Source organism: Hemicordylus capensis, chromosome 3 (assembly GCF_027244095.1).
Source record: "Hemicordylus capensis ecotype Gifberg chromosome 3, rHemCap1.1.pri, whole genome shotgun sequence".
Taxonomy (NCBI): Eukaryota; Metazoa; Chordata; class Lepidosauria; order Squamata; family Cordylidae; genus Hemicordylus; species Hemicordylus capensis.
This window is the reverse complement of record NC_069659.1, coordinates 329,077,889-329,095,195: the sequence shown is the minus strand read 5'-3', so window position 1 is coordinate 329,095,195 and position 17,307 is coordinate 329,077,889. Positions and strand designations below refer to the sequence as shown.

Below are 17,307 nucleotides of genomic sequence, written 5' to 3'. Positions count from 1 at the left end.
ACATGGAAGCACCATATAAGGCCCATTCACATGTTATGTTCAACACCCGTACAATGAGCGCACATGGGGAGCTGCAGGTACAGATCTGTACACAGATGTAGTCATTCACATGTTATGTTGTAGGCAGAAACAGAACTACAGTACACTTCCTATCTATATCATGCATTTGAAGGCTCTGTATCCAGGTTCACTTTGAAAATGAACACAGGTACAATCATTCACACCAACACATGTACAAGTGTACAGACATCTGTACACTAATACAGCATAATGTCTGAATCAGGCTATACATGTTAAGCTTATCAGTGTTGGAGACCTTTCACATGCTCATGATGTCCTGTGTTGCAACTGGTTATCCTTTGTTTGCCTTTCATAGCTTCTGAAGAACAATTTGGATTCTTAAGTTATTCTTAACATGCTTAAGATACCTCACAGAAATTAAGTTTAACAGTGTCAGAGACCTTTCACATGTTCATGATGTCCTATATTTTTATCTATCTATCTATCTAGCTATCTATTTAACATCTTTTTATACTGCCCAAAACGCACGTCTCTGGGTGGTTTACAACAAAGCAAACAAACAAACAGAAAAAGTTAAAACATTAGTTAAAATAAATGCCAACAGAAAACTTAAAACATTAGTTAAAACAAAGTAAATGATACAGTAAAAGTTAAAACATTACAATTTAAATTTTAAAACATTTTAAAATGATGTTAAAACTGTTAAAACAATATTTAATTAAAAGCCTGAGTGAATAGCTGCATCTTTAAAGACTTTTTAAAAGTTGTCAGAGATGGAGAGACCCTTATTTCAGCAGGGAGTGTATTCCAAAGCTTTCGGGCAGCAGCAGAGAAGGCCCATCCCCGAGTAGCCACCAGATGAACCGGTGGCAATTGCAGACGGACCTCTCCTGATTATCTCACTGGGCAGTGAGTTCATGACGAAGAAGATTATTATTATTAAGAAGTTCCTTTTTAAATAATTTTTAAATAATTTAACTTTAAATAAGTTCCTTATTAATAAAAGTTCTCAAATCAGTTTACATAGAAAAAAGATTGGATAATAGACAAGTAATAGATAAGATGAGAGTGAAGAGGGGTCTGGCCAGCTAAACTCAAGGACAGCTAAACTCAAGGTTGCGGCTTAGCATGAATCTTCCATTGCATTCAACAACAACCACCCTGCCCTGGACGAATGCCCTAACCTGTATCTTGCAGGTTGGAGCCTCAGATATAAGAAAGTTCTGCAGCAGCTTTTTGGGAGCCAGCCTTTTAAGAAACCAAAAGGGACCCTAGGAGTTGTGGCTCAAACCAGCTTCAGGGCAAGAACCTTGCACAGCCTCTGACCTGGGGTTCACCCAGTGAACCACTGACTGCTGCCTTTCAGCCTGAACAGGTTCTGCGGCAAGAAAGGGAAAGGGGAAAAGAAAGAAGAAATTGGTTCTGTTTCTTGGACTGAGGACTTGAAAAACTCTCCACACTCCTTCAGATATGAGCTGGGAGCTCCCACATACACTAGGGATGGCATTGAGAGTTATGGGAGACTCTGGACTTGCACTTGAAAGTCCAGCCTTAATGATACCACTGAGCAGCTTGAATAGAATGACAGGGTTTATTCTTTAAATATTATTATTTATTTGATTTCTATACCGCCCTTCCAAAAATTGCTCAGGGCGGTTTACATAGATAAATAATAAATAAAAAGATGGTTTTATTGGTTTTCTTTGTCGCAAAATCCATTTGCTTCTGAGAGTTTAGCTGCACTAGATGTTTGCCACAAGACAGTTCTGATTTGAGACATCAGTAACTTAAACTGTTGTTGCAAGTCATGTGCTGTGACAACATGTGAGCATTAGGAAAAGTGTAGTGAATTGAGTGCTTGTCCACATTGTTCCAAAGGTATTTGGAATCCATTCAGTTTGAAAAATACAAAATATCTCTGTGCATCACAAGGACTTTTGTTTCAAGGAAGCACTAAGCTTAACAGCAGTATGCTAAGGATTAAAACCATTTACTGTTTGGCCTATAACCGCGGTTATAGCTGGCTGAGGTCGTAACTGCAGTTCACCCGAATGCACAAAACTGCAGTTATGGACCAAAAGCGAACTCTGTTTTTCCCTGCCAAACTCCGATTAGGTAGGACCTTCAGTTTTCTCTAAGCTTTGCTGCCAACAACTACGGTTTTGCCTTGGAAGTGTTACACCCGACTGCAGACTCAGCTATGACCAGGTTTCACGCCCAATTCCAAACCCCAGTCGTAGAGGTGGCGGCTCAGAACCACCCCAGGGACATGGCTGCTCCATGCTTTCAGCACTACTCACTGGCAACCGCTTGGAAAAAATGCCACGCCTCTTCTGTCAGTCATGCAGCTATAGAGTTGCCAGGCTACAAGGATCCCGCCACACCTGTCAAGCCACATGGCTGCTTGTGCCCTCCCCCCATTCTAACTCTGTCCCTTGATTCCCCACCCACCCAGCAAGCTGCAGGGCAAGGACACGGGATGACAGGACGGGCACTCAGTGCTTTGCTCCCTTACAAGGGAGCAAGAGGCATGTATGTTCACAAGCACGCCAAGTATCAGCACAAGCAGGTCACCCTATCACAGCATCAGGAGGAGAGGGGGGAATGGCTGGGTGGGTGGGGAGCCAAAAGGCAGACCCAAGCAGGGAAACTGAAGCAGCCAAGTTCTGTTTTTCACATACAAAAAGGTTGGGGAGAAGGGGGACCCAGCCCCTTCCTAGGTGGAAATATTTGCTCCCTAAGTCTTCCTCATGAGAAGAACTGTCTGAGAGGACTAACTTCAAATTTACTCAATGTTACTAACATACTACACGATGGCACTCATGTTTTAAGCTGCAAAGTGCCCCATTGTCTGTGGGGCAGACATTGTTTGTCTAGCCCACAGATCACTCTCTCATGAGAGTGGCAGACTAAGGGGAGCAAGGGAAGATGCTCTCTGCAGGAAGACTGCCCGGGCGGGAACTTGGGCAAGTGCTTCCTGGACTTGGTGACTACCACCCAACCACTGTCAAACCCTGTGCCCTGCCAGCCTGCCCGCCAATGTGGAGATGTGCACCCCTGCCCATGCCCCCAGGGGCAGCGACGCTGTCCTGGGGCTGTTGGAACCCAGGGGTACCCTCTCCTGCTGATCCCCATGCTGGGAGATCTGCATATGGTGGCATGCCAGGCCGGCACCAGAAATTTTGAATGGGTTCAAGGTTCCGTGCTACAGCCCAGTGGTTGCACTGTCCATGCAAATGGTTTGCATGGGGATGCTATTGGCAGGTTCTGAAAGGCAGCCCCCAGAAGGGATTCCTGAGTAGTCTAGTTCTATTCTTTTCACAGAAAGGTAGAGGAAGGGGAGCCCAACCTCTTCCCCTTTTGGAGGTTCGTGCCCGCAAAGGCTTGCTCATGATCATGGCTGGTCACTAAGGACAATCTTGGGTCAACTGAGATCCTTCTTCCGGGATTGAACTACTTGACCCAGGGCTCAGTGGCTAGGCACGGGAATGAAAGGCAATGGGAACAGTGGCAGATTAACAGAGAGGCAGAGTAGGCATTTGCCTACAGTGGTGAAATTTGAAGAGTGGCAAATTTTGCCACTCCTCAGTTTCTGCCACTCCTCTCTTGGGGTGGGGGTGAGGGAAAAGTCCCCCCTTTCACCTTTTTAAAAATGCCACTGAGCGGCGGGATGGAGGTGGCTGCTGCTGGGAGAGTGGGCCGTGGGAGATGAGTGGAAAGATCCTCTGTTTATCTTCTAGCACAGCGCTGCTGCCTGTGTGGCAGAATGGGGCAATGGGGGCGGTGAGAGAGAACTCCTTGCAGTTTCCCTCCTTCTAAAACAACGCTGCTGTGTGGCGGGATGGGGCAACGGGGCCAGGGTCAGTGCGAGAGAGCTCCTTCCCAAATGACTGAATGGCTCCGTCTCTAGGCAGTCCATTTGGGGCCCTTCTCCACACATGCACGCCATGGCTAGCAGAAGCAGCACCTGCATTATTTATTGATTTATTGATTTAATACATTTATACACCACCCCAAACCAAAGTCTCGGGGCAGTTCACAATTATAAAACAACAATACAAATAAATAAAACATTAAAATCAATTAAAACTTGGAAAAGCTGCTTAAAACGAAAAAAGTTTACAATATTTAAAATTACAAAAGCTAAAAGGCCTGGTTAAAAAGATGAGTCTTCGAAGATCTTTTAAAAACCACTAGAGATGGGGAGAGTCTTACGTCAAAGGGAAGCACATTCCAAAGTCTGCACGTCCCCTGCCGAGGGCGGATGGAGCACTCAAAAAATGCACGATCACACTCTGCACGCCCCTTCAAGATCGTAACCAATCGCGGCCGAGCCACTGCTGCGGTGACGTTTTGCCTACAGTCTGATCACAGAGATGACTGGGATTGAGCTGGGAGGCTGAACGGTAGGGAGGGGCTCCCCTCTCCTTCATCTCCAGTTAGGCTGCCACACGAATTGGAGTTAGGTATTGTAACACTGGTCATGATTAACTGTGGTTATAGTGTATATCTGAATCCAGCCATAGTTTCTCTTTTCCATTCCAGTGCTGGAAGCAAATTACTATTTAAAACCTAGCATTAAATATCCTGTGCTCATGTTGTGAATTAATATGCATTTGATGGATTAATTTCATTCGTTCCGCACTGTCTGGCTTCTAGAGAAATTGATTGCAACTTCAATGATATTTTAGGATTTCTTAATACAATTAACTGTAGCATCAGGGAGACTAAATATAAACTTGCAAAGTGTTGAGTGTTGGATTACAGGAGATATTTTGTAGCCAAATCTCACAAAAGGAATATAACATTTTTTTTAAAAAAGTTTATTTTTCTTGCAAATTGGAAGGGAAGTACAAATACTAAACTGGGTCTTTCCGCATCAGTTGTCTTTCACCTGTACTAGGGATACACCCATGGTTGCAAGAGGAGTCTTTCCCCATCAGTTGTCTTTCACCTGTACTAGGGATACACCCATGGTTGCAAGAGGAGACTAGTTTTCTTGTTTTCATAAGTGCCATTGACATGAAAGCCAGAAGCAATGGTGGACAAAGTTGCATCCCATATTTCTTTATAGATTAGAGTGTAGAATACAAGACTTTACATTGCTTAGTGACTTCTGTGTCATCTATCTGACTGTTGGCTGCACCTCCTAATCTTTATTTAATCTTTAATTGGGGATTAGGTATGTTTCCCAGACTATGGAAAACACCTATATTGGGCAGCAGCAATATAGGAAGATGCTGAAAGGCATCATCTCATACTGTGCTGGAGATGGCAATGGTAAACCCCTCCTGTATTCGACCAAAGACAACCACAGGGCTCTGTGGTCACCAGGAGTCAACACTAACTCGACGGCACACTTTACTTTAAGTAGAAAGAACTAATCAGTAATAGTCTGCTGAAAATTCTAAATGTTTCTTTCTAATATAGCACAATAATCACTACCCCATGATGGCTCCCAAAAGATGAACATTGTTTCCACCTGGTTTTGAACTGAGATTCTTTTGCTAGGCGAAATGTTAGGCAAATGGAATCACCACTACACTATGGAAACTTGGATGTGTATCCACACTGCGTTATACATACATGGGGCATATATTAGGTAACTGCTTATTTTGTGTGAGCATTTTAAAAATTTGTTTATTGTAGAGTATAATAGCCCAGGATTTTTCACACAGGAATTTCCTGTGGAGTCTAACACCTTCTTGGCAATAGATGTGCTGCTAGGGGTGTTGAAAACAGTTGGGATGCTGTTGGATAGCCTTTGAAGTGGAGATGTCTGAACTGAGACTTTAATATTCATACTTTATGGAAATGAAAATAGAGAAGTCAGACACATAGTCTATAGGGATAGGTGCATTGTTCACAAGAGTGATGTCTGTTAAACCACATTCTCATGGAGGAATGAGAAATGTAAAGTACAGTTCCAAACTATCAGTGTCAAGAGAGGATACTGGGACCTCAGCATCCTCAGGCAGATGCTGAGGCCCCAGGACATCAGAAGGGACTATTGGATGCTTCTGCCACTGTTCCTTGCCACTGCTGCTATCACCTGTCTACTCAGGTGGATGGGTGAGTAATAGGGACAGCAAGCTGCAGCAGTCATTGCTATTGCTGTCTTGCTGTCCCTCTCTCAGAATAGGTGGTTGTTGCTCCTTCCCCTTGCTCCCCCACTGATCAACTCTCTGGGTGAGTAGGTGGCAGCACCAACAAGGAAGAGGAGGTGCACCATGGTGGGAGACCAGAGGAAAGGATGATCTTTGCATGTTGTGCCATTGAGTCAGTGTCAACATTGAGCCATGTGGTTTTCTTTGGTGGAATATGGGAGGGGTTTACCATTGCCTTCTCCTGTGCAGAATGAGATGATGCCTTTCAGCATCTTCCTATATCGCTGCTGCCTGATATACGTGTGTCCCATAGTCTAGGAAACATATCAGCGGGGATTCGATCCAGCATCCTCTTGCTCCCTAGGCAGGTTACTTCCCCGCTGCATCATTAGGTGGCTGTGGGACCTCAAAACCTGGATCCAGCACTGGACCGTATCCTTTTACTGGGCTTTCACTCATTTTGTTTCTAAATTTCTCGGTGTAGCATATACCATAAAGAGGCATGGCCTCAGGGGAGTTTATGTCTGTTCGCCCAAGACAGATGGCCTTCCTCCTTTGGAAACCAATGTTTGTAACATAGAATTGTCCATCCAAAAGGACCATGTTATACAGAGCAGTGTGTACAACTCATAATTAATGGGAGTATTTGTGTTTTCAGCATGGCATTATTAACTAAAAAGATGCATCACTAGCTCTGTTCAGAGGTTAGTCCTTTGTGGAGGATCAACACAAGAAAATGCTGGTTCTCCCCACCCTGTGCTGACACATTTTTTGGCCACCCCTGATATCTCTGTGCAGACAAGTTCTGAGACATCTGGGGATGTGGGCTAACTGGCATGCTTCCAATTTGTTCCCTTGATGTGGTGGTCCTCCACAAGAGACTAACATCTGAAGAGGGCTATGGTCTTTCTGTAATAGCCAGTTATAGAGAATAATTTGTTATGGGGTGGCTAACAAATAAAGTTTTATTGTTGTTATCTATTATATTAATTCTCGTAGACGTGCCTCTGTGAGGATGCGTCCCGGCAACCCAGTGGATTGGCTGGGCAGTGGAGACGCCGGATTGGCTGGGCAGCCGTTGGCCACATAGGGAAGTGGCCGTTTGGGGAGGATAGGAAAGGAAGGAAAGCGGGCAAGTGGAGAGGAGAACCGAACGGATTGGGGCAGAAGAGAGGGGGGAAGCTGAGGGGAGAGAAAGCAGGGGAGCCTGGCTGGGCAGAGACAAACAGTTGGCCGCTTCGGAAGATGCTCTCTAGAGGGAGGGCTGCAGGAAGGAGCTGGCTGAATGCTTGGCGGCCCGACACCAGGGACTGGAGGAAGGAGGATGCGGCAACGGCCAGCAGGGAAAACTCAAGCAGGCTAAAAAGCGGATGCGGGGGTGGGGGGGTGGGGGAGCACGAATGAGAGAGAGAGAAAGAGAGATAAAGAGGTGGAAATGGAGGAGGGAGCAAGCTGGGGCAGAAGGATTGGGGGGAGGGGACTGAGGCAGAAGGCTTGGGGGGAGGGGAGTAGGGCAGAAGGTGGGGGGTGTACAGAGCGAGCGAGAGAGGCGCTGTGGGGGGGACAGAGCGAGCAAGAGAGTCGCGTTGGGGGAGAGACAGAGTGAGAGAGGCGCAGGGGAGAGACACAGAGAGAGAGGGGCGCGCGGGGGAGAGAGAGCGAGAGAGAGAGGTGCGTGGGGGGAGAGACAGAGCGAGCGAGAGAGGCGCGCAGGGGGAGAGACAGAGCGAGCAAGAGAGGCGTGCGGGGGAGAGACAGCGAGAGAGAGAGGCGCGCGGGGGGAGAGACAGCAAGCGAGAGAGGCGCGCAGGGGGAGAGACAGAGCGAGCGAGAGAGGCGCACGGGGGAGAGACAGAGCGAGCGAGAGAGGCGCATGGGGGGAGAGACAGAGCGAGCGAGAGAGGCGCGCGGGAGAGACAGCGAGTGAGAGAGGCGCGCGGGGGAGAGACAGAGCGAGCGAGCGAGGCACGCGGGGGGAGAGACAGAGCGAGCGAGAGAGGCTCTGTGGAGGGGGACAGAGCAAGCAAGAGAGTCACGTAGGGGGAGAGACAGAGCAAGCGAGAGAGGCACTGTGGGGAGGGGACAGAGCGAGCGAGAGAGCTGTGGGAGGACCAGCCAAACGAATTCTCCCAACTAAATCCAAAAAGGAAGTGAACTACCGTACAGATTCTCTGTGCGGCTTCAGCTACTTGTTATTATTGTTATAGTGGAATCATTGGGGGCCATTTGCTCACTCCTTCCCATTATTACAAGTCTTTTCAGTTATGTTCTCATAGTATTTAATTAATGTGGTGAAATATTAATCCTGATCCACATGCCACGAGGGGCTGGTTTGGATGATATCCTCCACCCCCACTGAGCGGGCTTGCCTGATTTAAAAAGGGGGAATATATGGTCGCGTATGTACATGTCCTGACATCTGCCTGCCAGATTCCTTTATTGCATGGATGGGCAGTTCATTCAAACCACTACTCTACATGTGATCCAAATCCTAGTATTTGGACCAAACATAAAGTGGCAGTTTGGACAAACCAACTCCCACGCACATGATAAAGGAAAACACAGGGAGGACATCAGGATATCCAGGAAAGATGTCAGGACATGTGCACTCTTGGCATGTCCCACTTGGTAATCATGTGGACCAGGTCAGGGGGTGGAAATATTGTCCAAATCAGCCCCTGATGAGTCTTTGTTGCACATTATTTGCAATGGGGCAAGCTTCAACAGTTGTTTTGTTGATTTGGAAATGCTTGTTTAAACATAGGATTGTTAGATACATTTGAGTTTTACCTTTGTTAACAAGTTTTACTTTTTATCATTAAGTTTGTTACTTTAACTGCTCTCACCCATGTTTCTAACATTTGCATTTCCATATATTTTGCTTAATATGGCCAAGAAGCTAAGTGTATTTATAAATGCAAATTCAACATTCTGTATATTCATGTTTATCAGTTTTTGTTTTCCTGCATGGTGTGATGCTTCCCAGGCCATTTGCACAAATAATGTTGTGTTGTTTTATTTACTGATGATCTGTAGGATTTAACAACAGCTTATGGCTGAGGTGCCAAATTTAGCTATAGCAATTCTGAATAACTTAAACATGACTAATTGGGTGAACTGTATTTAAATTGCTGAAAGCAAGCATTACTCTTCAAACATCCCGCTGAGGAGTTTAAATAATCCTTCAGCAGAAGAAGCCTCCAATATATTGTTGATTCGACAGGAACATGCTGGCTGTTCAGCTGCATTAGAATCTGACAGTGCTACTTTGCTACTTGCTTTTGCCATAGCAAAGCGGTAGCAAAGTATTCCATAGCACTTTGAGTGACACCTCTATTTATTCAAAGTTGTTTAATCTTCCTTTAAGGGCATTATAGCATTCCCTGTGATGAGACAGTCATGTTTTCCATAGAAACACAGAATGTCAGAGTTGGAAAGGATCTGGGTGGTTTTCTAGTCCTAAAGGACTAGAGTGGTTTACCATAAAGGAGAGATTTACCATTGTCATCTCTCACGCAGTATAAGATCATGCCTTTCAGCATCTTCCTTTATCACTGCTGCCCAATATAGTGTTTCCCATAGTCTGGGGAACCTACCAGTGGGGATTTGAACTGATCGGCTTGCTGATCATATCACTATTAGGCGGCTTTTCTAGTCCTACTCTCTGCTCACTAATAGTTTTCCCTAGTATAGCAGTTCCACTATAACATCTGAGCAGTGGCAGCTAAAGAACTCTGTGTGCCTGGGGCAGGGCACCAAATGCCCCTGCCCCCTGCCTTCCTCCCCCTCCCCTGCCTTTAAAGTGGTGGCTGGAGGACATCTTGCTGCCTTGCTCGTGCCCCAATAATTTGCTACCTGAGGTGACCGCCTCATCTCACCTCATGGAAGGGCTGCCCCTGTATTTGAGATCTGACTTTGCATGCCTGAGTACCAGAGATTATATTAGGATCCTAGGTCAGCAGCCATTTTGAAATCTGTTGTTAAGAACTGCACAATGTCAAGTAGAGTTTGCTTGTTCTACACTTGAGCTTCTTCTGGTGTCATTTTGTAAAGTTTGTGGCAGCCAATATTTTACCAGTGATATATTGAAGGAGTTACACTGGCTGCCGATATGTTTCCGGGCAAAATACAAGGTTTCGGTTATAACCTATAAAGCCCTAAACAGCTTGGGCCCTGGGTATTTAAGAGAATATCTTCTTCGTTATGAACCCCTCCGCCCATTGAGATCATCAGGAGAGGTCCGTCTGCATTTGTCACCGGCTCATCTGGTGGCTACTCAGGGACAGACCTTCTCCGTTGCTGCCCTGAGGCTTTGGAATGCGCTGCCTAGTGAAATAAGAGCCTCCGCATCTCTGACAATTTTTTAAAAGTCTTAAAAGATGCATCTGTTCACCCAGGCTTTTAACTGATACCATTTTGATTGTTTTTAATGTTGTTTTTGTTTTTAATTTCTTGTTTTTGTTTTTAACTAATGTTTTAATGTAGTTTTTATCTTGTTATAAACCGCCCCGAGACGTAAGTTTTGGGCGATATAAAAACATGTTAAATAAATAAATATTGGGAAATGCCTTTATAGTTCTTCGTAATTGTTTAGAAAACAAAAAGAAATGGCAGCTGACATTCTAACTTAATTACTCAGTAGTACTACTCAGGAGTTTCTGTAAGTGACTAGCAAATTTCAATAAGACTTCCTCTAATAAATTTTGTCAGGATGTCTGCCAATGTGTTTAAAATATATGCATGCATACATATATGTGATTGAGCCCACCAAAGTAGCTGTTATGAAAACAGAAGTAAACATTCCAAGGAAAGGATATATAACCAGAGTCCAAAGAAATCTACAGATGGATGGTCTAACACATTTTGGAATTCTGAAGCACCAAATGGTGATAACCTAAAATAACAAATTAAATAATTGTCCACGTGCTGGTATATTATGGTAGTCCAAAGCCTACCACTTGAGGTAAGCTGCTTCACCCGTCATCATGGCACTGTAGACCATGAAGAAAGAATTTATCTTTTTAAATGAAGGTAAATGCTGACAATGTCGTATTAGTCACACAGCTCTCTCACTTGGGCATTTGTAGTTCAAAAATCAGTTACCTTAGTTCTTTATTTGAACATTCCTTTCAAATACAAGTAGAAAGTGATCAGATACATGATCAAGTAACTAAAATTACATTATGCAGCACAGAAAGCTAAGTTGATTTTTCTTCTTTCTTTTCCCTCCTTTGTAGTCAGCAGCAGAATATGTGAAGTCCCGCTTACCTGAAGTCTTAAAACAACACCTTCAAGACTATGAGAAAGACAAGGAGAATAGTATATTATCCTACCAGACCATACTGGAACAACAGATTCTATCAATTGACCGAGAAATGCTGGAAAAATTGACTGTGTCTTACGACGAGGCAGGTATGACAATTCAGGAAAAAAGCCAACTGTATTCTTCATGTCTTCTTAAATTTGTCATGGCATGTAATTTGCGAACCCAGGCCCAAATAACGACAGGATACGCATAGTTGGAAAAAACTGGGGCCACTTTATTGAATCATTACAAAAATCTGCAACTAGGAATTTAATTAAAGTGCAGGTATCTCCTATGTGGGTAAAACTCATAGGAGGTATATCTACAAGACGGCAAAGGACTGGGGTTTGATTTGGCTCAGTACTGAATCCAAACCTCTTCTCGACCACAAGGTTTCCCCCAACGATATGATACATGCCAGCCCACCTCAACCCAGGTCACGAGGCACTGAGTAGCATTTGCTGGCATGCATCCGAGTGGGAGCGGATCTATTCCGAGAGTCATGAGATCACCAAGCCTTCCTCCATATTCCCACTCACCATAATGGCCCTCCAGCCCAACACCAATGCATGTTGACCTACCCCAACCTGCACTCAACTGCAAAGTGACCCAATAATCCTAGTGATTATCTTGATGAAATCAATGAGAAGTAGGTGAAAAAAAGGCCTCAACTTTAGCCAATCAGCTGAGACCCAAAAAATTCCTACTTGGCCCCAGTGGTGACCGGAATATCCCTCACTGAGTCCAGGGACAGGTGGGAGGGTGCCTGCCCACAGAGCAACTGAAAGGAGAGAACGACGGATTCGGCTGTTTATGCAGCCATTCCGCACTCTTGATTGGTCTGCCGGCGTCACATGCTGGGGGACCAAAATGGCAGCACGCATGCCCGTCTCTCGAGCCAGGCCCGCAACTCCGCCCCTGCTTGCTCGATATCGCCGTTAATGCAGCGAAAGGGGCAGGGAGTGGCTTTACAGGGTATATTCAAATTTGTAAATATCCCGGTGTATACTTGTATACTCATTATACTCTTTTCTGCAGAACTGTCACAAGTCTTCTACAGATAGCTCTGTTGCCTTTTGATATCTCCCATCAACGATCTAGGGAGAAAAATAATTTTTAAGATGAATTTAAAAAGGTGAATTATTCTCTTTTAAAATATACATTTCTCGCTAGATCATTATAATAAATATAAAGGCTGAAATAGGGTTCCGCTAAAGTTTACATCTAGGCTTTATAGCACAATCGCTCTCCTATTTTGCTTGACTAAGGTGCTAAACCCTTCTCTCCTCCCATCATCAATCCTACAGCATCTGTTCCTTTAATCTCCATTTCTTTTTTTAAAAAATCAATTTGATCTATCTATCTATCTATCTATCTATCTATCTATCTATCTATCTATCTATCTATCATATTTTTATACTGCCTAGTATGTAAATCTCTATATATGCAACATAATCAAGGACTATAATTCATTTACACATAATTTGAACACCAAAACAAAAACTATGTGACAAACACTTGCAAAAGCATTTGAGCTTAGACGTTGTTGTGATGTAAAGAAGTGAGAAAGATGCCTTTAAAACTCTGTGTGCATGTCTTTTCTGCATAAAACACTTTGATACATCAATACTCCTTAAGGAGAAAAGGTAATTGGAGGAAAATTATAGATCCATATATAAGAAAAACAACTTTTTCCTCTTATTGAAAAATGCATGTTTAGACAAAGAGAAAGAAGTATAATGTGTCTCCAAATACTCACACACACACACACACAATATCTGGGGATTTTAGTGTTCAAGCAAGGCAATCATGTTGGAGTGAAGAGCCACATAAGCAAATCTAGAATTAAAAATCTTTTGTGTGGTGCATTAAAATAAAAAACCTTAGAACAGCACACACTGTAAAGAAAAGTTCTGTATTTATGCCCATAATGGGAAAGAGAAACTGCCTTAGCATTCTAATCAAGCCTCTTGTTTGGTACAAGAGAAGTAATGGTGCTACCTGTTCTGAAGCAAGGCCTGATTACGACTGCTGAGCAAAATGTGTATGCTTTAAAAAATAATAATAATAATAATTGCAGCAGATGTTCACAATTCAGATGTTTGCAATTCCAAGTCCTCTAGTCATTCAGTTGCATGACAATTCTAAGGGTAACATTTCCTCTTGTCGTGATAGACTTCAGTGCTTTGTCCAACTCCTTTCATTTTAATGAGAATGTCAAACCACCTGGTATACCAATAGGTAGACTGTTGCGGGTGAGGGAGAGAGAGAGAGACTTGGTCGTTTTAAAGTGGAGCAAACTGTAAGTGTTTTTGGTGGAAGTATAACACACTCTCTCTGTATATGAATGTATGTATGTACAGGTGAAACTCGGAAAATTAGAATATCGTGCAAAAGTCCATTAATTTCAGTAATGCAAATTAAAAGGTGAAACTGATATATGAGACAGACGCATTACATGCAAAGCGAGATAAGTCAAGCCTTAATTTGTTATAATTGTGATGATCATGGCGTACAGCTCATTAAAACCCCAAATCCACAATCTCAGAAAATTAGAATATTACATGGAACCAAGAAGACAAGGATTGAAGAATAGAACAATATCGGACCTCTGAAAAGTATAAGCATGCATATGTATTCAGTACTTGGTTTGGGCCCCTTTTGCAGCAATTACTGCCTCAATGTGGCGTGGCATGGATGCTATCAGCCTGTGGCACTGATGAGGTATTATGGAAGACCAGGATGCTTCATTAGCGGCCTTCAGCAATTCTGCATTGTTTGGTCTCATGTCTCTCATCCTTCTCTTGGCAATGCCCCATAGATTCTCTCTGGGGTCAGGTCAGGCGAGTTTGCTGGCCAATCAAGCACAGTGCACTGTATACTTTTCAGAGGTCCGATATTGTTCTATTCTTCAATCCTTGTCTTCTTGGTTCCATGTAATATTCTAATTTTCTGAGATTGTGGATTTGGGGTTTTCATGAGCTGTACGCCATGATCATCACAATTATAACAAATTAAGGCTTGACTTATCTCGCTTTGCATGTAATGCATCTGTCTCATATATCAGTTTCACCTTTTAATTTGCATTACTGAAATTAATGGACTTTTGCACGATATTCTAATTTTCCGAGTTTCACCTGTATATGTATGTATGTATATAGTGTGCCAGCAAGTCGATTTCAGCTCCTGGAGCCCACAGAGCCCTGTGGTTTTCTTTGGTAGAATACAGGAGGGGTTTACCGTTGCCTCCTCCTGCGCAGTATGAGATGATGCCTTTCAGCACCTTCCTATATCGCAGCTGCCTGATATAGTACCGGGGGGATTTGAACTGGCAACCTTCTGCTTGTTAGTCAAGCATTTCCCTGCTGCATGCATATGCATATACATATGCATATATATATATATAGATATATAGGTATATATATAAAATCTCAGCAGGATGGCAACAGAACATATTCCCTGGCTGCCTCTCAAGTGCTTAACATCTAATCACAAGCAGCTGGAGTTCTCTTAAGTGCCAGCCAGTGGTCTCATGTGGAATTAAATACCTGAGGCATCTGACACACTGAAACGGCTACCAGACATGGCCTATAACTGGGCCCAGCTCCTGGTAACACTGAAGGTTATACTAACACTAAAAGTTAGGCCTTTCTGTTAATAATAATAATATCACTTAGAATTTGTATGGAACTTATGAGTGCACAAAGCTTTTCACATGGATTATCCTGACGTAATTTTTAAAGCAATTCTGTAAGGTAAGTATTACTATCTCCATAGTGCAGCTAGGAAGCTGAGGTTGAGAAGCTTTCCTGAGACAACCTTGTGAGTTTATGGCAGAGGTAGAATTTGAACTGGGGGCTTGTTGTTTATTAGTTCAGTCACTTAGGTACTAGATGCAAGTAAGAAAGAGGAGTGGAGATAAATGCTAGAAAGAGAAGTCAGTACTAGAAAGTGAAATGAAAATCAAGCTGTTTGAGCAGAATATTCCCAAAGTCTTATGGGATAGGTTTCTGAGTATAACCTTCCATTTATTTGAGATCTGTTGGAAACTGTAAAATGGAAAACCTGTAATGGAAGCAGGCTATAAAAGAGACTCAATTTGAGAACATTTTGATGATGTTTTTTCTATCTGTGGGTAAGACAGGCATGGAGCTGGTTCAAATGAGGGTCTGACAGCTCATGTGTTGAACAGGGGACATGGCAAGAATGTGCCCATCCTGGTGTCACTAATGGACATCCTAGTGCACTGTCAGGACATCCTTTAATTATGTCAGAAGGGTATACATCCAAATCAACCCTTTACACACACTAGAAACCGCAGCTTAAACAGAGTTGTGGAGCATGTGTAGAGGGGCAATTTGAATGAATGTCCCTCACACACAATTAAAGGACTTCCTGACATCTGGACATCCTTCAGTGACATCAGGATGGGTGTGCTCCGCACACAACCATGCCCTCTCACGTGTTGCCCTCTCACAGGTTACTCTGAATTTGCCCATGGATACAAAATGCAAACAGTAAAATTGAAATTCTTTAATTTGTTGTTGAAGACAAATATTCAGAATATATATTGTCCCCAGACCCCAGCCCAAGAAGACACGGAGACATTTTATGGTTGAAAAGGGCCACAACTTTATTAACAAAACAACAGGCGTGGCGGACTGGAAAACCTGGTGATTAATCACCATCAGAGAACAGTGCAGGCCCCTAGGCATGGGCTAAGACGCCAATGTCCTACCCATTGCCTTATTGGGCGACACACCCTGGCTCAGGAAACAGGCAGGTACGTTCCGCCTAATTCCTTCAAAGCCAACCACCCCCTTTAGAAGAGGGGATCTGGATACTTCAAGGTCTTCACTCACCCCGGACCGCGCAGCCCAAAGGTTGGTGAAGTCCTGAAGCAGGTTTCATGGCAATCAATTGTCCCCGTGCCGCACAGGCCACAAAGGAGTGATTAACCACTCAACCTTTAAATATCCAAGGGTGCTCACCGATATTCTATACCTCAACTTACCCCTCAGCCCGCACTGTTACTGCCGTTGTGACCTACCTAAATCTAACTAGCAGCTGAGTACAGAGCGGAGTAGGCGGGAAAAAACCCAACAGTAGGCCAATGCGTTGAGAGCAAAAAATTCCTACTCGGCCCCCTAGGGCGACCAGTCACTGGACCCGCTCTGCATCAGGGAAGGGAGGGAGGGGATTGCGCAGGCCAGACTGCAGGGATGAGGCGTGGATCGGCCGATTGCGGCCGAAACCACGCCCCCTTGAACCAAACCGGCCAATCAGGCCACTTCTTGGGCCTCGTGCTGAGCCGGGCTGGGGCAAACTCCCTCCCCTCCGCACGAGGCCAAGGGGAGGGGGACTCTTGTTAGTACTGTTTAAAAGTCTGTTTGGTGACAGTGGTTATCCTTCTAATACAGCATGGCAAATACTGCCCCCTATCTATCTATCTATCTATCTATCTATCTATCTATCTATCTATCTATTTATTTATTTATTTATGAAAGCATTTTAATACCGCCCCAAACTTATGTCTCTGGGCAGTTTACAACAGAATAAAAACAAAGTAAAACATTAGTTAAGACAAAAATGAAACACATTACAACAATTTTTTAAAAAATTAATTTTTTTAAAAACAGCATTAAAACCATTAAAACAATATTAATTAAAAGCCTGGGTGAAGAGATGTGTCTTTAAGGACTTTTTAAAAGCTGTCTGAGATGTGGAGGCTCTTATTTCACTAGGGAGCGCATTCCATAGCCTCGGGGCAGCAACGGAGAAGGCCCGTCAAATATTCTTGATTAACCAGTTAAATTGGAGATGGTTCATTCCCAATGACTTCAGTTACCTTTGGTACTAAACAAAATGACCAAA

General features: G+C 43.8%; 1 protein-coding gene across 3 annotated transcripts in view; it reads left to right on the top strand.

Annotated features, from left to right (window-relative positions):
* PPM1L (protein phosphatase, Mg2+/Mn2+ dependent 1L) overlaps positions 1 to 17,307 on the top strand; it is a 312,849-nt gene that overhangs the window by 200,146 nt on the left and 95,396 nt on the right. For all 3 annotated transcript variants that reach the window (XM_053307876.1, XM_053307875.1, XM_053307877.1), the window contains exon 3: positions 11,366 to 11,540. In XM_053307876.1, the coding sequence (XP_053163851.1) occupies positions 11,366 to 11,540 (175 nt within the window). The remainder of the gene's footprint in view (positions 1 to 11,365; positions 11,541 to 17,307) is intronic.